Below are 20,800 nucleotides of genomic sequence, written 5' to 3' on the forward strand. Positions count from 1 at the left end.
TACAAACAAAACTACCCAGGTATCCGGTAAACCTATTGCGATAATAAATCACATATGACCTATCGATTTCGACTCGTAAAACACATATCGGGATTGATATCTCAGAAAAAAAGGATAAATACTTGGGCCCAACCAAAAGAAAACAAGAACATAACATACATGGACATATCTTTGGAACAAGTAGGAATCTAAAGATCCTTAAACATAGCACAGGAAAACAATTCGGAAATATGCAGAAACAACAGAAGGGTGTTGGAACGGAAAAACCAAAACTAAACTAAACTCTACTAAACCTCGCACTTCTGCCGCTTGACTGGGACTATCGAAGTGAGCTCACCAGAGGTTTCGGACCTTTTCGAACTATGGTGTTCGGATAGCTGTTCTCCGTTCTTCACCGCTCGAACGAACTCATTCACTTTCTCCTTGATTTTGCCGCCATCCAGAATTTTCTTCTTATAACACTCACGAACTACTGCACGCATTACGTTCTTATACTCTTCAACAGTGATACTCCTAAATGCATTACCCAGTTTGGAAAAGAACCAGCAAATGAATCATTCAAAGCTATTTTACAAAAGGGGAAAAAACAATAACGTAGCTCAGGATCTATTTCAAGAGTTTTCACAGCGAAAAGGGGACCAATGAGACCCGCAGAAGTGCATGTAGATAAAATACGATGGAAGATACATCAGTAAAATTTAGTTTCAAATAACTATTGACATTTGCGCCCCCAAAATCACGGCGGTTCAACTTCTTGCACCAAGAGGGAGAATTACTTTCGAGACCAAAATGTCACAAATTGTAAAGTCAAATAAGAAGAAAAATGAGTTGAGAAAAATAGTACATAGCTTGAAAAGGGAGAATGACCAGAGAAAAGGGAAATAGGAAAGAAAAAAGAAAAACCAAAACTTCAACTTACCGCTTGTAGTGCTTGATCGCGTCCTTTGCAAAAGACTCAATAAGTTTCACACGATCCTCAGCATTCTAAAGTCTTTGGCTTTACCTTCTTGGAAATTTCGACATAACTAACTAACACGATCTGTATAGAAAAAAAACTAACTGTTGTCTTTTCTTTTTCTCCGCGTTTGTCAGCAACGTTACTGGGTAATGTTGCTGATTTAGCTGATGATTCTGCTGCTGATGAACCATTGAAATTGGGCTAAACCAGGCTCTTTTAACCTAATTAAGAAACTAAACCTTATGGTTTTTCTAAGTTCCCTATACAAAATATTTTTACATCTTATCTAACGTCCAATTAAAACTTCCCTTTAATTGTGTATGTCACTGGTTCAGCTTCCACAGAGTTAATCATCGAGTTGACTTTACACATAGATTATTGTAAACATTACTTAACTTGATAATCACCATGCAAGTATTATTTGTAATTTCTACAATCAGTAGTTATACACTTTCTATAGATCCTATAGACTTACAGTAATGATAATCGCTGAGAAATTCGAAAATCATTTTCTGACTAACATGAACAAATATTTTGTTTTGTTTTGTCATTAAGCTGATTCTAATTATATTGCATCTGTCTACACACTTAAATGATATAGATACTGTAGGTAATATCACTAACAATATTCCTGAAGGAGATTTATAATATATTGCAGATGCTCTAGATAACATCCAATTCTAAGCAACAATCTTAATCTTTTGAACATTAAGTACTCTAAAATCCTCGTAATTTGCTAAAGTGAAAGATAACTTAGGATATTACATAGGATTACTTATTTTAGATATTTTCCATTGCATCATGGTTGCGTAAAACCTATAAATAAACTACATAATGTATACAGTATACGTGAGTAGTATGTATGAGTACATATAGTTGGGTCAAAACGACATAAAGCATAGTGTAGATGCGTAAGCGGCTGCGCTCGCGGTGAAGCGTAGCTGTTGTGGTCGTGTAAGGATCCTCGCTACTGCCAGGTTGCAGTTCGCCATGGTTCGATTCCAACCGCTGTCTCCACTGCACCGCCTACGAAGTGTAGTCGCTTACGGAACTGTACGTGCTTCATGTCGTTTTAACCCGATTATATACTCTGGTGTGCAAAAATTAAAGACGAGATAATTAGGGTAACATAACAGTGCATTAACAATTCGGTGGAAATGAATGAAAGCGCAGGAGTATGTTGCCAGAGGTCGCCCGGTCGTGCACAGAGAGCTGAACTTCAAATGGCGTCATGTCAGCGAAACTATAGCGCCAAAAATAAAGAAAATTAGACGAAATGGGGCGTCCAAAGCTAGACTTACCATCCAGACATTGGCCGTTTGTTTATGAATACCTGAAAAAAGACAGTGAGGAAGTTCGAAGATGTGCATCATGTGGACCTCACCTTCTTTGTTTTCCACCTCGTCGGGCTTCTTAACTACCACCTTGTCCTCCTGCTCAGATTCCTCAGTTTTCGCGACATCTTTTGAAACGGTGTTCCCGTGACGGTTGAGATCATCACGATGGCAGTGATGAGAGGAATACGACGATGAGACATGATGATAAGGGCGATGGTTGGTTGCCTGATCCCTGAGAGAATTGTGAGACGATGGCTGGCTCCGATTACCCCATCTCGTCGCTTCCCTGCTATTTCTATCGTAGCGTTCGTTTTCGGACGTTGGACCACGGTTTCTCGTGTAGCTTTCATCCCTACATCGCTCGTATCTGTGCCTCTCACCTAGCCCGCGATCTTCTCGATTATGAGGTTTGGATTCACGGTAATTAGAGAGCGGTCTCTTGAAAGAATCCTGAAGTACTTCCTTTTTTGGTTCTCTCGTCACTTCTCCTCTACCAGAGTTGAGACTAGGTCGATAGGCATTCCTATCAGAAGTGCACGTCTTGGGTGGAACAGAATTCATATCGTTACTGCTGCTATGCTCAGTCAGTCTTTTCGAACCATCCAGATGGATTTTCTCCTGAAATGCAGTAAATCGATCGTTGAAAAAAAGTAAGCAGATTCGCCTTAACAGCGGGAAAGCGATAGAAACAGTTTTTCGATGAGAGGCAGCAAGGTGAAATTGGACGAATGTGGAAAATAACGAAGTAAACGAGAAGAGTACGCAGGATCGAGCAGCTGCACACGCAGAACCTAATTATTTGTATATTCGAACGCATTGTCAGTTTAAATGCGACAGATGCGATGATGGAATCCTAAAATCGAACTCGCATCGTACCTAATCGTGTGGAGAATAAAATAAGTTACATGGATCCAAAAAATATGCAAAAAATATAGTTAACGTCTCCGGAGCCCCCTAAAACCATAACGCTACTATCTTTGCGCCATTCACCACTGTCTTATCGATCACGTAAGTCAAGAGATTTTAGAGAGGCTCATCCTTCGCGGCTATCACGTCCAGAAAAAATTCAAAGAAATCCGAGATTTTTAAAGAAATTCTTCGAGTGTTTGATAAAAACGGTTCAGCCATTTCTAGATTCTGCGAGGTATCACTAGAGACCCGTCATATTCTCGTACGCTTAAGCTTTCAAAAAAAAGCATCACAAAAACATAGCAGGGGTGGGATTACGCCGTTAAAGTTACCTTAGACAAACAAAAATGTCAAACCTTTGAGAGATCTCTCGACTTGTTAGTATCTGCTCTCTCACGACAGTCGGAGGTGACATTCTTTTCAACAGGAATCTAAAATTGGTCCAATTGTAAACATGAACAATGACAGCTAACCTTTCCATACACAGCTCACCCCTAGTCGCTCTTTCAACTCCGATGAAAGATGGTTCGTTTGTCTTGCATTGTACTTTTCAAAATCGTCAGTAATGTTAAACCGACCACCTCTGACGGCAAACAATCTCCCTGGTGCAAGTGTCTTCACCTGCTCCGGAATTATGGAACCAATTAAATCGCTGGAAACAATAACATATGTTGTTTGCGCTGTACGTCCATAAATTATCACATTTTGGCCTACCAAGAATCCACAACCGGTTTCTCCTCTTCCATCACCTCGTTTCTGAAAGCAGAGATCTCCTCATCTCTTCGACGCAAAAGAGGTCGATCAAAACGTCGTGAGTTCTCTGTGATCAGGCTGTAAATAAAAGGTCTTTTACAGATTTACTAAGTCATAATAGTGGAAACCTAGAAATTTATTATCCTGCAAGAATAATTCTTGAGAAGAAATGACATGCAGAGAAAAACTCACGGATCCTCTTCGGCTACTGGCTCCAACCCTGCCCCGAGCAGTGAGAGACGAGCAACTGGATCACGTATAGTGCCACGCCGTGAAACAAATGCATCCATTGGACCTTGTTTGGCGACTGTTCGCTTAGATTTTCTCGAGTGACGTTTACTCTATATGACAGTGCAATAAAATAACAAGTATTTAAAGTAAGAACTGCAAAATCACTGACCTTTGTTTTCCTCTTTTTGCCTTTTCCAGTTTTCTTACCTGTCTTTCTTTTTGTTTTGCTCGACTTGGTACTCTTTTTCTTTGATGCACCTTTTTGCTTCTTTCTCCTCTGCACACTATAAAATATTCCCTTGTATTGTAACTGAAAACGTTTATCGTAAAACCAGAGGATACCTGGGTAGAGTCGGTTCATCTCGAATATCATTATCTATTTCAGCAAGTACACGCGCGTCGTCATCGAAGAAGTCATGCATTTCTTCTTCTTCCTTAAGAAGTGTTAATATTAAATATTCAATCAACTAAAGCAACAACTTGGTCTTCGTAGATTTTTATTGAAGAAAAAAAATAAGGACAACCAAAAATAAAGTTATTTTCTTTAGGGAAGGATCAAATGTTAGTGCAGCGAAAATGTCGGTTATTTCACAATTTGTCCAATCTCACAAGAACCAAGCGCCCAACATCCCAGGATCATCTCTTTCTTAGCAAGAGAAATACTACAAATCAAACAACGTACATATCCAAAGGGAGGTGGCCGTTCCAACTACAACTCAACAAAAATACACACATACAACTCTCTCATTGTTTTAATAACAGATAGGCGTATTTGCAGAATCATTTATAAAAGCGAAGAATACGCAGCGGTTTTTCTTCCAAAATTGCAGGTGCTGATTCCTGACATATAACAACCCACTTCACTGGAGGAGTCCACTGCGTCCTCTACTTCCTCCTCCTCTTCGCCATCTCCTTCCTCTTCTTCGTCACTACCGCTCTCATCTTCAGTATTTTCATCCGAGACATCAAATCTGAAAATGTCACTTTTAATATCTCAGGAGAACGTAGTCGGCTCAGAAAAACTACTCTTAAAAATGTTTAGAAAGAAACTCACACTCGCCGAGTCCGCTGCAAAAGTCGACGAACGCGCTCAGCAAGTGCAGTTCTTTGAACTAAACGAACAGCTCTCGCCGAAGGGGCCGTGCTGCGACTCGTTGACGGAAGTGAATTACGAGCTTGCTCACACCGTGGGCAGAACCATTGCTCACTGGTTGGTACTCCATCTAGCGGCGGTGTGAGGCAGTACGTGTGGAAGCTGTAGAGTAACTCCAGAAGAATGGAAATGTTGCAACGTTAATCACTGCTTTAATTTTAGACAATTCGTTTCGTTCACATCTGAATTTTATAGCTCATCACTAGACGATGAGAACGATTCTGATTTTTTTCTTACTAGCTTGTCCTCATCTGGCATGTTGACATCTACCTGATGTACACCAGTAGTAATTAGTTTCTACATGCAAATACGGCAACTATTCAATTTGGTCCCGAGAACATTAGATTTCTGACTCTAACTCTCCGTAAAACTTAAATTCAAAAATGCAACTAAAAATAGCCTCAAATAACTCACCCCTTATCACACTGGTCGCAGATCAACAGCAACTCCTCATGCTGTCCTCCAGCGCATATTTCGCACATTGTGAAGTCGTGCGGATTCGTTTCATCGAACGGCTACAGGAAGAAGTGTTCATTGAAAAACACCAATGAGGTGACGAATTAGTCAATATACGAATACGAATAGTTATCATTAAAACCTACTTCCGTCTCTTTAGGCGGTTCCATTTTTTGCACCTTGACAAGCTTCGGTTTTACGTCAATAATTTCATAGGTGTAAATTGCTCCAAATCCGGCTCGACATGACGGGCAACTGAGTCTTAACTGAAGAATGAACGTAAATTCTCTACAAAGATGCCGAAAAAGAATTTGCTAACCTTCGACCATTCCGTCAAACACTCCAAATCAAATCGATGCTGACAATTTTCAGGTCTGGAGAAACCTTCATCCATAGGACAGAGACAAATTGGACACACATCTTCAGCACCTTCTACGCTAGATCGTTGGTGTACTGGACCAGGAGACGACATTTTACTATTTCCGATTGGTATTCAGTTCTAGGTTAGTTCCATGCAAATGCTTGCACTAAAGCGGAAATACTTCATATCCATTCATCGCACGATAATCACCACTTACTTAGGAATGCTAACGGCAATAACGCTATATATATTTAAGACGTAAATACGACGATTATTATTATTTTACTTGAATTCAACATCATAGGAGATCAAGGCGAATAACAAAATTTACATTGGTATCAAGGAAAATAGACCAGTCACAACTCTACATAAATTGCTTTCATGGCAGCAGATTCAACTGTCACTCAAATGACTGACAAAAAAAAAGAAAACAACAGAATAACAAAATTTCCACTCTGCTCTCGGGATTCATTTTCTATGTTTGAGTACGTTCCCTCTGTCCGTCTCAAAGAATTTGGTGTTCAACCTATCACAAATAACTACTTTCAAGCGCATACATGATAAATCCACGCATTTCATCTTCTCCCAGAATGCGCTGCTATCAATTAAACAACGTGAAAAACGGATTCTCGAGCATTAATGTAATAAGAGGGTAGAAACTCTGCAATGGAGCACTTCGGCCAATAAACAACGCAGAAAAAGAAAACTAAAGAAAGGAAAAGGTGTAAGTGGAAAGTGTCTAAGGTCCTTGAAGTCAATTTTCAACGGCCCTGAGCTAAACCTCAAAGTAGGTTTTTTTTAAACGAATTCACAGGAAACGGTTAACAGCGTAATTGCATGCAGTTATTATATCTTACCAGTCAACAATCATCATCACCGCATCAATAAACCCTCATGGGCAGACTCAAAACATCATAACATTAAATCAGACAATATTAACTGTAGGTAAATATATTGACGCGAATGAAATAATATGTCAGCAAGACCATGTATGAAATTAGCGAGGATACATGAAAGACAAAGAAAATATGGAGATTGCTGATGGTCAGCGAGAAGTTACCTACCAATACCTGGGAACATTAACCGGTCAACTTTGCGAAAAAGAAGCTAGTGCGCTGTTTCCAAATTTTCATCCGTTGGAGTCGTTGAGGTGTTTCGCAAAGTCCTGACGATAATTCGCGAACGCTCTCGAGAACAACGGGTTCGAATTGGATAAGAACGCTGAAACTCATATATGTTTCAAGAATTGAATGATAAGAAACTGTAGGGAAAAAACATTAAAAAAAAAACTTACATGCGGGCAGATTTTGCAAACCGTAGGCCTGCTGGTTGAGGGTTTGTGGTGCAGGTGATACCTGGGGGCTAGCCGTCTCTGCTTTCAGTTGCGACGCCTGTGTGGTGGCAGACTGCGATTGCGGCTTTGGTGGCTCCACGGCAAACTGGTTGAACACCAATGGGTTTGCGATTGGTGGTGTGCCCCTCAAAAATATCAGATTGATATTATGTGCGCGACTTTAACGAAAAAAGCAGTAGATAGTTTTTTATCTGAAGAAAAAACTGCGTATCCACCAGTTAGGGAGGAAATGCGGTTTTAATCATCAGAATTCAAGACTATAGTCGCGTTACTGTGAAGAATGCCGATCGGTATTTCGATTTCCTTATCTTATCGCAAATGAGCCTCCAGAAACTCAAAAAAAAACACTTCCCAAACACTGCTACTCTCCTCTAAAAAACGCAGAGAAACAATTAATTCACGATGTCATCAAATCAAGTCTGGCAAAATTTCAACAAGAGTCAATCGTATAACTTATCATTAGATTCTAGTGCGAACAAAATTAATAGCGAAGCTTCTACATCTTTTACTCATGAGTCAAAACACTACAAGAAACAACAACAACAGTGTAAAAAAGCGTGTGCTACTACTCACAGTATTCTAGAGAACTAGCAAAGAAAAGCGAACGAACCTTGTCACAGAAACATTAGCACCAAAGCCTGGAACGGGCGCCGGTGCACCAGGTAGAAGCCCCTAAATAATACAAATCTCACATTTTCAACGGTTCAGTTGTGAAATCCATAGCTCTACCGAGTTCAATGTGGGATACGTACCTGCACTTGGCCAAGCGCCTGCTGCAAGTACGCCGCGTTTATTCCGGCCGGTAAACTCTGTTGTGCAGCTTGAGCACCCTGTTGCTGTTGAACTAAGCCACGTTGTTGTGCCTGTTGTGCCAATTCTTGGTATTTTTGCGCTGCCAGAAGATGTTGGTGTTGCAGCAATGCTTGCTGATTCAACAAATTCTGTGCGGAGAAATGATGCGATAGCAGATTCTGTTGGGTAAGAAGATGTTGATTCGAGATCAGACTATTCGCTTGGGCTTGAGCCTGCGCCTGAGCCTGGGCTTGTATGGTTGCTGCGAGGAGTGGCTGCTGAATTTGTAAGGTGAGTAACTCCTAAAAAGGTCGTTAGAGGAAGAATTCTGGACGTCGGGAAAAGACTTGTGTGCGAGAAAAAACAAAGAACTCACTCTTCGCTTCCTTTCATCTTCTGCTTTCTTTTGCAGAGATTCTCTTTGCAAACACGCTTTAAGTTTTGTGAAGCACTCGTGTTTTTCCGCAGCTAACTCGTCACGACGTGCTTTTACACGTTCCAGCTGAAACAAAGAATAAATCACGGGCATTTCAAAAGTTAAAGGTGAAAATATTGCGTAAATTTACTAGGGTGTCATTACAACTACTCAAACAACAACTGCGTGGCGATAATTCTCATCTCAAAGGGATACTCAATTCTACCTCCGCCTCGCATGCCTCCAGATCTTCGTCAACCCGTTCTCTCATTTGTTGCCGCTCACGTTGCCGTTCTTCAGCAGCTCTTCGCTGAGCTTCTCCTAAAATACGTTTTCGATTGTGATAGCGTTCAAAGCTTCTCTCAAGGGAAGAACCAACCAACCAACCAAGTTCAACTAAAGGAAAGAGAAGTGAAGAATAAGCATTCAGAAATATTGGAAACAATCCTACTCACGATCTCTTGCTTCCAAACACGTTCGTTTAGCTCTAGCATAGATATAGTTTCTCACACGAGCATCGACAACAAGTGGCTTCCAGCCGACCGGAACACATCGACCTTTATCATAGGAGAGCTTCGACTTTTGACGTGGCGGATGCTGCATTTTCCGCCCACGACAGCGAAGCCTTTACTGAAACTTGAAGGAATAATACTAACACAAAACCAGACGCACACAACTAATAGCTCAAGACAGTAATTCTCACGACAAGTCGTCATGTCTAACAACTAGATCAGAGGAACAAGCAAATCGCATAACATAAATAAAAACTGACTGTGCTTGAGCGGATAAGATTTCCTGATGTCAAAATGAAGTGAAGGTCAAAATCGAGCTGTAAACAGAGAGAGTACATTTCGGCAAAACCGAGGTCACCAAAAAAGCACTTAACATCGAGAAAATAGTTCATTCAATCAATGTACAACAGTATCACATGATAACCCACAAAAAGATACTACCTGCTTATTGTGTCAAACCACAAAATAACTATTTACATTAGACAAGCGAATTCTATTCGCTCACTTGTTGACAAAAGACGTACAGAATATTTGGAATATTCAATACAGAATATCGTTGTTAGAAGGAAGACAGGAAAGCTTAAATCTATGAAAATGTTAAGGAATTCATTAGTAGACGAGATACCGAAGAAGTGAAAATGAAACTATTTACACTAACAAAACATCGTAGAAGTCTAAGGGTCAGACTCAAATCCTTCAGTCGCAAATACGGCTTTGTGCCAGAGATCTGGCATGCGTCGGCACTGATTCAAAATGAATGCGGTCGCTTTATCCTGAGAACAAAAAGAAGAGCAAATTTTAATTTGAAAATGTTTTGGCAAACTTTGAACAAACCTCGCTATGCTGTCCGAGTTCCGATAAGGAAATAGGATAAATTGAGAGTGTTTTAACCATACGATCTAGTTCAGCCTCCGACCGGAAGAAGTACCACTGATACATTGCGTCCACACGAAGCACTAGAGACATGTGCGTCTCTGTACGTATAATCCAACCTGATCGAATCTCGGTTAGTGGAAATGACTGAAAACAGACAAATAAGTGAAAGAAATATACGCGATAAATTAACTTTACTTTCAAATTTGTTTCAAATAATTTGTTTTTCTCAACCACGACGAATAGAACGCTCAACAAGTTTAGCAGTTTAGCAGACATAAGTTTCTGAATATTACATTGACCGAAGCTCGATTTGCCAGGTCTGAAAGACGATCGATGGAGAAAGAAGTTTTGTCGACGATAGTTGATCAATATAGGATTACGGGCTAAGAAGAGAGTGAATGACGCTGGCTCTTTCACTAAATGCATTCATACCTTGTAAAGAAAAAGCTCCTGCTTTTTAAATCGAGAACATTCGCCTTACAGAGACAAGATTCGCCTACAATTCACTATATGTAGCTCGCACAACTGTTGACTTCAGCCACGAGAAGCGTCTGAGAAGGAGGTTACGTCGTCAACTGAAACGTGGTCGCGAGAACGAGTTTGAGAAGCCGTGGGAGGACAAGAAACCCAAGAAAAGCCAGCATTCTGCTAAGGCAGTGTGGCAGCGAGATGAGGATTTGTTCGCCTTTCCTAAACACTACCAATGGAGTTGCTGTCGGGAGGCAACTGCCATCTAGACAGAACACTTCAATGCTTCGCTGAACCTGCAAACACCGTCAGTCCTTGAGCTCGTGCACGTTCATAGACAGACATACACCGCGGTCGGCGAAGAACCACGGTCCGAGACGGAAGTTCTGGTCTGTGTCCAAAAAATGAAGAATGGAAAATCTGGCAGAGACGAATTAGCGCATAAATGCTGAAGTCTCTTCCTTCTTCTAGGATTCCTGTGATGACGGAGATTATCCCCTCCATAAGAATGGGCAAAGCATTCCCGATTCGTGGAGACACGCTATTATGATTCCTCCCCACAAGAAGCTATCCGTGGCGGAGCCTAGGAATTACAGAGGAATATTATTCGTATTATTTATATTACAAGTAATACACGAGGTTTTGGAACGGATCATCCTGGATCGGCTAACAAAACATCGCGAAGAAACCACCAGCAACGAGCAAGATGGCTTTCGGCCTAGTCGACCGACGATTGATATCAGTATGTTTGATGTGAGAAGAGTGAATGAAGTGTGGCAGCGCACTCGAAGCCTCTACAGTTAGCTTTTCTGGACTTCAAAGTTGCCTTCGACTCTCCTCGTCTTCTCAGCAAGCATCACGCCGATGGAGTTCCACTAAAAATTGTACATCTCACTAGCGACATAAATAGAAGAACAACTTGCAGTTCGAATACTAGCTGTATGTGCTGAGCAGTGTCCCGCCGATGTCGTTTTAGCATCGTCTGCACCTCACCTGGTGGATCTCGAGTACGCGGACGATGTAGTAATATTCGCTTCAAGCAGAGCGAAGTTACATGTTGTTAACCTCGTATTGAAATTAACTGCAACCTACAGATTGCGATTCCGCCCTGATAAAGTGCCCCACCCTTGCATGCGTAGCGTCCCTTACTATCTATCGGGACAGTCGGAATTGATTTTCGACGAATCGCAGGGCGGAGGCGGCACAAGGGGTGAAGCGTTGCAATAGATGGCGTCGTACAAAACAGCATTCTGGAGGCGGCTGTTTGCAGTGATGCTGATGAGAGGGATGAGCGGAACCCCGTCTCCATAAACTACGACCCTGTATACGGATACTCCACCTGAAATCCGCACCACCTCAGATTAGTGGTATGCTGCCTTTAAGGTCTAGCGAGAACCGCTTAGTACATAATCCTGCGGTTTAATAGCTGCAACAAAAACTAAAAAAGAATGGTAAAGAGAGAGAATGAAACTTACAACCAATGTTCGAATAAATCCATCAGTGAAGCACTTCTCTCCTTCCTGAGCGACTACAATTTGAGAGTCTGTCACCATAACCATACAAGCCGTCGCATCGTCATCATTCTTAAAATACCGCATAAATTCGCAGGACTGAGTATAGAGCGCCATGTTTATTGGAAGGACGGAAGAGCTTCCTTAAAGGCATCACCTCACGAATTTGGGACCGTGCGGGTTTCAGGTGGATTATGCCTATACGAGGTCATAGATTATGGGAAAGAGGGTAATTCTGTCCATTTCTTCCCTAATTGCCGTAAAAAAGGGCCCGGAAGATGCGGCTTCGAGCGTTCCGGAGCGCTAATTTCTAAAACGAGTTCGATTGAGCGCGTCAGCCTTGTGCATCTTCCGGGCTCTTTTTTACGGCAATTAGGAAGAAATTGACGGAATCAACCTCCTTCCCATGATCTACGACCCCGTATAGGCACCACCTGAAACATGCATCACCCTAGATTCGTAGGGTGATGCCTTGAAATCAGTTAGAGAGCTGTATATGTCAACAGATAATCGTTGCTTCAATGAAACTACATCTATCTACAAATCGTCAACAAGGAAAACCACGCTAGAAAGTAGATCTTCGAGATGAAACTCTCACTTTCGGACTTCTTTGTACGCAACAATAGGTATTCAGGAGACTAGATATCAACGCTGTTACAACACTACTGTTATCATTGCGGGTGAACAGATCACCAAGCTCGACCAGTTGAACATGTATTCATAGTATGATCAAAACGACATGAGGCACGGCGCAGTTGTGTAAGCAACACCGCTCGAAGCGGTGCGGTGGACATGGTGGTTGGAGTCGAGGTGGGACCATCGCAAACTGCGACGATGGATAGTGCTAGTAAGGATCCCCTGCATCCTAACCGTTGCGCTACACCCCGCCGCTTCGAGCGCAGCCGCTTACGAACTGCACCGTGCTCCACGTCGTTTTGACCCGAGCATATTATAAATCTTATGAGAGCAATACAAAATAAAAGGAAGAAAATACCTGGGAATTTAAAGCTTCGTTTACCAATCGCATCCATTTGTGCATTTCATCCTTGCTGGGACACTGCAATTGCAGGTTTCCGTCTGGTAGTACCAGCTCGAATCCCCACTGACAATCTTTTTTCGCATCTAGTTCTAATGCTTCACTGCATTCACTGAAATAATAAATAGTTTGACATACTACAACAATAATAAGCTACCAGTAAACAAAAGATTGACTGCGCTCTAACCAGCAAACATCGGTATTTTCCACACTTTAGAGATAAAGGATGAAGTGCTTAGTATTGATGAAACCCTTGGCCGATGGCATAAATTCTCAAAGGTTTATTAACGCATGGGTTTTCGAAGCAACCGGTGTATTGGGTATGAAGGTTTTTATAATGTTGGACTTCAGGACATATCACAAGAAGCCCCACCATAGAAAAAAAAAACTTGGTGTGGACAGGATCGGAAGAAACCCTCAAGGCAATGCGTTGAAAGCACAGGGAATTGCTTTTGTCTGACAGAACCTTGATCTATAAAAAAAAACAGCAGATTCATCAGGTAGCAGAAATGTGGGCAGAGTTGAAATGCATACACAACTGCTCATAAGAGATGTATGTCACTTTATTTGTTTCCTCATTTGTTAAAAAAAAAACCCAGTAAGAATCCGTAAAGAACGAACCGTCACGATAAGAGTACAGGTTAACTTTTTTTTTTCTAAAACTAGAACATTTGTTTGCTCTCTTTGCCTTCGTTTTTAAGAGCGTATGAACTGGAACCTCCTTAGATAACAAGGGGCGTTATGTTCTCTGTGTTGCAGCAGATTGATTACCAGTGTAACATGTTTCCCCAGCGCTGCTTCCGGGTTTATTTCCAACACTACAAATTAATGCGACCATCATCCGCAAAAAAAAAAAACTCACCACAAATTGATGATCATCTCTCCTTCTTTGCAAGTCGAATCAGTGAAAACGTACATTTTGGTGCCTCTGAAAAATTAAGAAAGTACTGAATAGATGAAAAATGAAAACAACTAGGGATATTCAACGCCTACTTCAACACAAAATAGCTTTGCACCCATTCGGCTGGAGGTCTTCTCCACCAGTTAGGATGCGCCATCCTTAAATATTGCTTGCATAATTTTAAGCATTGATAGAGAATGGTAGAGCAACAAAATGCGCACCTTCTGTAAAGGTACCCTACGCTTTCTGCATGCTGTTTCTCAGGCAATGCCGAAGCCTCTTTCCAGTAAACCAAGGCAAAGTGATGCAACTCAATATGAGGCTAGAATTAAATCCGCCTTACAGTTGATTACATTTCAAAAGAAAAAAGAAGAAAAAATCACTCACACTCACCGAGCCATTCAGCTCTTTGGTAAGGTATCTTTTGATTATTAACGAATATGGGGTGCTTTCTGTGAAAACAGCGGGCGGCTCTTGGTTCCCGCTTTCGGCAGCCTAAATCAAGAACTTGATGAAAATCCACTTTATGGAGAATGTGGACGTAGGTGAATGAAATATGGACAGAATTAGTAAGGATATACCGAAGTAATAGTCTTCACAATTGCATTTCCCAATTGGACATCTCCAGTTGCTATCGCGCACGTCTTGTCCTTAATTTTCTCCGCCTCATTCATGACCCGAAACGGCAGACCACTTTTAGCATATAGTATGAGGACTTGAGCATCTCTTGACACCTTAACAATGAAATCTCGAGATCAGTGATCACCCGATGTGCCGGACAATAATCGATAATTGCAGTGATCTGGCGCAAGATGCTATGCTACCATTTTTTTAAACAACTGCACATCCTTAACTATTCTGGCTTTTCTCGTTCTTCCCTTCGTTTTTAAACGGTTTCGTCTCACAATGTCCACAACAATGTTTCTCGAACTTTAGGCAAACCAAACAAGCGGTAACTCAACACGACGTGGGTCTACAATGTTCTCTTGTGGTTGTTGTTCTTTGTTTAAAAAAAAAAAATTATTCCGTATCCGAAGAAAAGAAAAGATGCTGCTCAACTCAACAGTAAGGAAAGATGCTTGCTCAACTACTCAAAATTTGACATATGGGATGAGGCGCTCAAGTGAGTGATAGCTCAGCGCCTTCCAAATTTCGCAGATTTTTCTGTAAGCGCCAATATACTTTCATACAATTACCCATTCAAATCGGCATTCACACGGTAGATTCAGTCTAACGAAGTCATCTCGTCACGAATACACAATATACACAAGAAAGGAAAGAAAATTCTCAGATCACAAGTCGATCCTTCATGTTTTCAAGGATATGCAAAATTAAAAACGAAATGGGTGGATATTAATTACTTTCCAGAACAAAACGTTCCAAAACGCCGCATGTTCGCACAATGCATAATATTCAGGACGGACGACAATAATTTTCAATACTGTATTGCAGAATACAGAGAAAACTTACTCCTATGTAATCCACCGATGAGAGCGGAATGACGACGTGCACTTCATAGAAAATATTATGATGTCCGCCTTCTTCAAATGCCCCCGGTTGCGCAGAATCTTCCAGCACAATATTTTGTGAGATTACATAAATATTGTGGTCAGTAACAGCAAGCAATCTTAAACGATGAATATAAAAGAACTATAATTGCTATTACAGCTTTGTTGTAGTACCTCTGTTGAGGCGTTCCAGCGGCGAGTCGCTGATAAACATGATACATTCGTAACAATCGTTCACCTTCATCCACGTATACATTCATGGCCAGTTTGAGGATATCACCAGAGTGTAACCTAAAGCCTGTGTGAAATCATTTCCAAACGAGGAACATTGAAATATGCTTGCTCACATTACTTCTCCTTCAACTAGGACGTCCTCTTCGTGACTCTTCTCCTGCTGTATTTCATCATAATGCAGCAGGCTATCGAAGGATTTCGCTTCGTCGCCGAAATTCTCCATTCTCACTTGAGAAAGTGTCTTACGCAGCACCTTAACAGCAAGGACACCACTGTGGCGTATCGACAGCTTTAGAAAGAGCTTTATTAACACTGATACATTCTTTTTGGACAGTGATATTTGAAAATAAACATAAAAGAAAACAACATAAAAGAAAATAAGAGAATGCAAGTTTCTAGACACAAACAAATGTCCGACATACCTCATCGAAAGCTTCATTTCTTACTGGCTGCTCTGTGGAGTTCTCGCTTGTGTTCAATCCAGAATCAGGATTTTCTTCGCTCTTAAATAGATTAAGTAGAAAAGAAATACAAACGTGGATATGAAAGCATTGAGAAAATACTTTATCAACACTGTTTGACTCCATGAGGCTTTCAATACGGGACCTTCGGTTCCGGACTAATTCGTCAAGAATAAGTTCCTGAAAATAAACATTCAAATAAGAAATGCTAAATTATCGACGACTAAAGGAAAGATAGAAATCAGGAAGATAAACAAAAAATGATTGTTCAAAATAAAACCTCAGAATTAAAAAATAAATAAATGCAAAATCTAATTTGGATGAAAACAACAGATAAAAAAGCGAGTACGAACTTGATCTTTTGGTGAAGGAATAGCTGTAACTTGAAGAGGAGGCGGCAGGGTGTCAGCAACGACTGGTGGTAGATTTCGTTCACTTTCCTATATAGTAACACGTTGTTCTCTTATAACATAACAATATCAGATAAAATCCGCAAGACCTTCTCCAAGTCTCTTTTAAATGAGTTAGTCCTGTGTTCATTCTGTTCCCTTACTGCTTATTACTAAACTTATTTAAATTCAGAGAAGTTCACGAGATCATATAACACATGGATCTCAGTAAACAGTTACCAAAGCAACCAGGTAGAACGCGCAACAATATCTCCAACCAAGCATGAAACAGCCACAATGCTAGAAAAACCTAGTGATTTTCAATCCGAACAAAAACTAACTGCTCTTTTTCTTCTTTTAGCTCGTTCCTTTATAACCGTTGTCACTGGAGGTACGACAATGACAGCTTGAGGCTCCGCTCGAAGATTTACCGTTGACTTAAAATATGTAGCTTAAGCCAGCCAATATAGGTACCAAATCTTGTGAGCTTTCCAGACAAGAAAAATATATGTAGGGGAGTGAGTTCCGATAAATAAATTCGACAAAAAAACCAGGAAATAACATAAATATATATGAAAATAGACATGTTTTGGGCCTACTCACATAAAAAGCAAACTGCACGTTCACAAGGCTAACAATCATGTCGGTGACTGCTTCTAGCATACCTCCATTGTTCATACACGCATTGCGGTGATAAAAACGCCCAATAATTTTCCTGTAAAAAGGAGCACCTAAACACCTTAACGAAACCAGAAGCATATTATTTAGAAAGAAAAGTAAAAACGCACCAGAGAAAAAATCGCACCTGTTATTTCGAAAAGCAAGCATTTGAAAATGAAGTGTTCCTTTATTAAAAGCGTCTTTGAGCCAAGCAATTGAAAGACGCCTATTATCGATATCTCCCCATTCGGCTCGCAAAAGATTCTGTTGGGTTTTTGGAAGGAATTCACTGACAAAGCGCCAGTAAACTTTGTCACCGGATAATAGCCTGAATGGCGAAATTAAGAGATTATGGAAGTTTTGTAATATATAACACTATCACAAAAACATTCGAGGACCTTGAAAAGTGCAACAAATGGATTACGCCAATTTTTCATCTAAAGAGAACAGATGCGAGAAAAAGATGATAATCACTTCGAAACGAATTAGTATGTCTCACCCATAAGAGAAGAAAGTGTCCATTGAATTAAAGAGCATCTTTCCCGTCACATTTTCCAGGTCAACGATTTCTCGTTCATTTGAAAGCTAAAACAACGAATCGAAAATTAGATTCTACTAAAAAGTTCAACATGGCTAAAAATACAGAAAATCAAGGTGCTTCATTCATAAGACGGTCGGCTCTTACTGGCCTATACAAGGTTCCTCTGTGAGACCTAAACTTCCCTTCATACATTTTCTACCTGATAAACTTTACTACACACTTTAACATAGCGAGTCCTATACAATAAATATAAGAAACCACACTTGGCCAACCGCCAAGGCGATGGTACAATTGCAGGTACTGCTCGTTCCTATCGATTACATGTTTATTTGTCTCATTCTATGTTTCCATAAAATAAAAGATGAATAAACATTTCCGAGAGATTGTAGTGATGCGCCAGAATATAAGAAAAGAGATATAAATACAAACCTTCTCTACCAACTTCGATATTTTATTTTGGAAGGGACCATGCTGACTTCGGCTAGCCCGAACATCCGGTCTTAATGATATGGGACTCAACTGATACCTGAAAATTACCGGGTTTGTGCTGACTGGTACTTAGCCGGAACAGAAACTTACATGGGTCAGTTCATTTCATTTAGTGTAGTGGAGTGATGGATGTTAACGGGGTTACCTTTAATGCATAAATGGAATGAATAATAAACAAATAACATACATAAGAATAATATTAGAGCTCCCTTAAAACAACTCCACAACAACGATGTTCAAACGAGATTTGTAATACATATTTGAATTCATCAATACTTCAAGAAGACACGGCGGCGATTTCACAAATTTGTTAGACTTTCAAAAGCCAATGTACAGAGTAAGTGAATGCAAAGTGGCAACGGGAAAAAAGCTGTAAAGAAACATACGGAGACGTGCACACGATGGACGAAACCAATTCATCCAGAGAAATTTCGAAATCAAGTTGCGCAATTTCGGAGCGTTTCGATATGGAAAAAAAAGAACCGCACATAAACATTGATTTTGGAGAATGTAAACAGCAAAAACATTTCGAATTCGTAGCTAATGGATTTTGGACACACAAAGTTCAAAAAGTTGAAAAACATAGTCAGAAGAGACCATTTTTAAATCTTTAGAAGACTACTTGCTTATAGAAGCAGGATTTAGGAGTTTTCTGAAAACGGCAGTGAAATTTCTGGATTTGCCCGCCGGCACATATGATCGATAAAACACCTGGAGGTTGTTTGTGGGATCAAATTCAACGTTGAAACGGATGTGACGAGATGCACGTAGCACGTTACGGAGGCATGAAAACATCCATGATGCACCACAGCAAACCCAAAGCTACATTCCCGATCTAAGGATCAATTCGAAAAAAAAAAAGAATCGTGAGAGGATGACAGCACCACCCTGTCAATCACTTCAGTTTTCTACTTTTTGCGTTGTTTATTTGACATATACCGTGCGCATCTGCATTTATGTTCTCAGGAGTTCCTGAACATCAGAAAATAGCTAGGAATTACACCTGTTAGCAAATTGCGATTTTAATGCTTTTAATGAAAATGTGGATTTTAATGCTTTCAAAGAATCGAGTACACAGCACGGACATAGGTGATCTCCTCTCTACACTATCGTACCCACCAACCCACTGCAAGCTAACCTTCTGAAGCTAATATTAGGAGAATTTTGTCGAATACTACCGTAAAAACACTGGAATTTCTCAACGAATGAAAAATGCGTGACAGGAAATCACCGCACAGATCCAACAAAAAATTCCGCACGCGGCAGCAGAACGCAGCGATTTTCCGGACGACTTCAGGTGAGCGCACGCAGTTTTACAGAAATATCCGCGTGTTCCTTTTTCGTAGTTTCATTTCTTTGTGAGATTCGTTGCCGATGAACTTTCACTTCGTATTTCTTTCCGTTTCTAGCCGTCAACAATATAACATTGTCGATTATCTCTGTCTCCCTTTCCTTTATGGTTATATGTCACAGAATCCATACTTTGCCATGGTAAGATTATGTATAGTGGTAAGATTTGTTTCAGACGACATCATGACTGTTCTCACTAATGAGGAGTTTCTCAGCCAGTTAGGGAAGATGTATATGGATTCAAGGCTAGGAGGCGCTAAGTCAGTCTATGTGACCATGAAACCCTGTGAGTTCTTCCGAAGCATGCACACTTTTCAGGGAATATTTCTTCGTAGAGTTTTCTCAATGGCTCTTTTATTGAAAGAGCTACTTCCAAATTCTTTCAATAACTTCAATATTTAATAAATAATAACTTGCCGTATCTATTTTCAACATTTTGTGACACAATGAGAGGAATGCTCCAATTAATCGATAGTTCCCAATCTGAGTTTTTTCTCTGGTTTATCACCACGCTTGTTGATATTTTGTATTCTAGATGATGGACGCACCAAGGCACTCCCAAAAGATGCTGATCCTCAGCCAGCAGATGGTCACAAATGTCTATTTCGCGCTAAGCTTGCTAAAAAACGCATCAGTACCGTGGTTAGTACAAGCACAATCCTCAAATTCGTTCATATGGTTTCTCTTTATTTAGGCTACTCTTAAATTCCCTCTCTTTTATAGGTTACTTCGAAGGAAGTGAATAAATTCCATTTGGCTTATGTCTCAGTACTCCGCGCGAACATGGACAACCTGGAAAGGCGAAAGAAAACAGACGCGGTGAAGACGAAAACGACACCGAAAAAGAGTAATAAAGCATAGCTGGTCAGTTTATCTCTTTCTGCTATTCATGAATTAATAGCGAGCTTCGAAGAAATCTCACCGACTGAAGACCTCCAAATTCTTGAAGAAATTCTGTTAACTTCCGCTGGAAAAATTCTAGTAGGTATGGACGTACTACTGCTATCTACCACCTTTGTTGATTTTCCCACCGCAAGTCAGTCAAAAGCGCATCTTTTTCTTGGGTCTTACTGTTTGAACAGATTTCGAACCACTGCTACTGTGTTGGTGCGAACTCTGCTCAAACTGCAAGATAGCGTTCTTGA

The 20,800-nt window shown here is 40.5% G+C and overlaps 3 protein-coding genes across 7 annotated transcripts; 1 reads left to right on the forward strand and 2 right to left on the reverse strand.

Annotated features, from left to right (window-relative positions):
- Window positions 1–287: 287 nt before the first annotated feature.
- Window positions 288–9,322, reverse strand: RB195_003005 (uncharacterized protein; the record flags this gene model as incomplete). 3 transcript variants are annotated; one of them, XM_064200499.1, is made up of 22 exons in its annotated part: window positions 288–513; window positions 920–984; window positions 1,061–1,159; window positions 2,260–2,291; window positions 2,343–2,913; window positions 3,561–3,635; window positions 3,697–3,856; window positions 3,919–4,035; window positions 4,150–4,298; window positions 4,358–4,472; window positions 4,531–4,622; window positions 5,048–5,159; window positions 5,243–5,443; window positions 5,756–5,856; window positions 5,944–6,063; window positions 6,117–6,250; window positions 7,453–7,637; window positions 8,123–8,184; window positions 8,265–8,606; window positions 8,681–8,806; window positions 8,946–9,040; window positions 9,175–9,322. In XM_064200499.1, the coding sequence occupies 22 exons, from the start codon at window positions 9,320–9,322 to the stop codon at window positions 288–290; spliced, it is 3,327 nt and encodes a 1,108-aa protein (XP_064056379.1). The 3 variants fall into 3 exon arrangements, with proteins under 3 accessions (XP_064056379.1, XP_013308922.2, XP_064056380.1); XM_013453468.2 differs by lacking the exons at window positions 7,453–7,637; window positions 8,123–8,184; window positions 8,265–8,606; ... (1 more) ...; window positions 8,946–9,040; window positions 9,175–9,322 and having other exon boundaries at window positions 6,117–6,269; XM_064200498.1 differs by lacking the exons at window positions 288–513; window positions 920–984; window positions 1,061–1,159; ... (11 more) ...; window positions 5,944–6,063; window positions 6,117–6,250 and adding an exon at window positions 7,288–7,379.
- Window positions 9,323–9,905: 583 nt separating this feature from the next.
- Window positions 9,906–18,801, reverse strand: RB195_003006 (uncharacterized protein; the record flags this gene model as incomplete). 2 transcript variants are annotated; one of them, XM_064200500.1, is made up of 21 exons in its annotated part: window positions 9,906–10,004; window positions 10,066–10,251; window positions 12,051–12,158; window positions 13,081–13,234; window positions 13,985–14,050; window positions 14,116–14,181; window positions 14,245–14,345; window positions 14,417–14,518; window positions 14,605–14,757; window positions 15,494–15,650; window positions 15,706–15,822; window positions 15,879–16,018; window positions 16,188–16,268; window positions 16,329–16,406; window positions 16,580–16,666; window positions 16,957–17,052; window positions 17,219–17,330; window positions 17,421–17,603; window positions 17,775–17,860; window positions 18,246–18,342; window positions 18,692–18,801. In XM_064200500.1, 21 exons carry the CDS (start codon window positions 18,799–18,801, stop codon window positions 9,906–9,908), a joined length of 2,379 nt encoding a protein of 792 aa, XP_064056381.1. The 2 variants fall into 2 exon arrangements, with proteins under 2 accessions (XP_064056381.1, XP_064056382.1); XM_064200501.1 differs by lacking the exons at window positions 17,421–17,603; window positions 17,775–17,860; window positions 18,246–18,342; window positions 18,692–18,801 and having other exon boundaries at window positions 13,105–13,234; window positions 15,879–16,054; window positions 17,219–17,293.
- A 716-nt stretch (window positions 18,802–19,517) lies between these two features.
- Window positions 19,518–20,516, forward strand: RB195_003007 (uncharacterized protein; the record flags this gene model as incomplete). 2 transcript variants are annotated; one of them, XM_064200502.1, is made up of 4 exons in its annotated part: window positions 19,518–19,602; window positions 19,831–19,941; window positions 20,191–20,297; window positions 20,379–20,516. In XM_064200502.1, the coding sequence occupies 4 exons, from the start codon at window positions 19,518–19,520 to the stop codon at window positions 20,514–20,516; spliced, it is 441 nt and encodes a 146-aa protein (XP_064056383.1). The 2 variants fall into 2 exon arrangements, with proteins under 2 accessions (XP_064056383.1, XP_013308927.2); XM_013453473.2 differs by lacking the exon at window positions 19,518–19,602 and having other exon boundaries at window positions 19,794–19,941.
- Window positions 20,517–20,800: the final 284 nt, after the last annotated feature.

This window comes from Necator americanus, chromosome IV (genome assembly GCF_031761385.1).
Source record: "Necator americanus strain Aroian chromosome IV, whole genome shotgun sequence".
Lineage (NCBI taxonomy): Eukaryota > Metazoa > Nematoda > Chromadorea > Rhabditida > Ancylostomatidae > Necator > Necator americanus.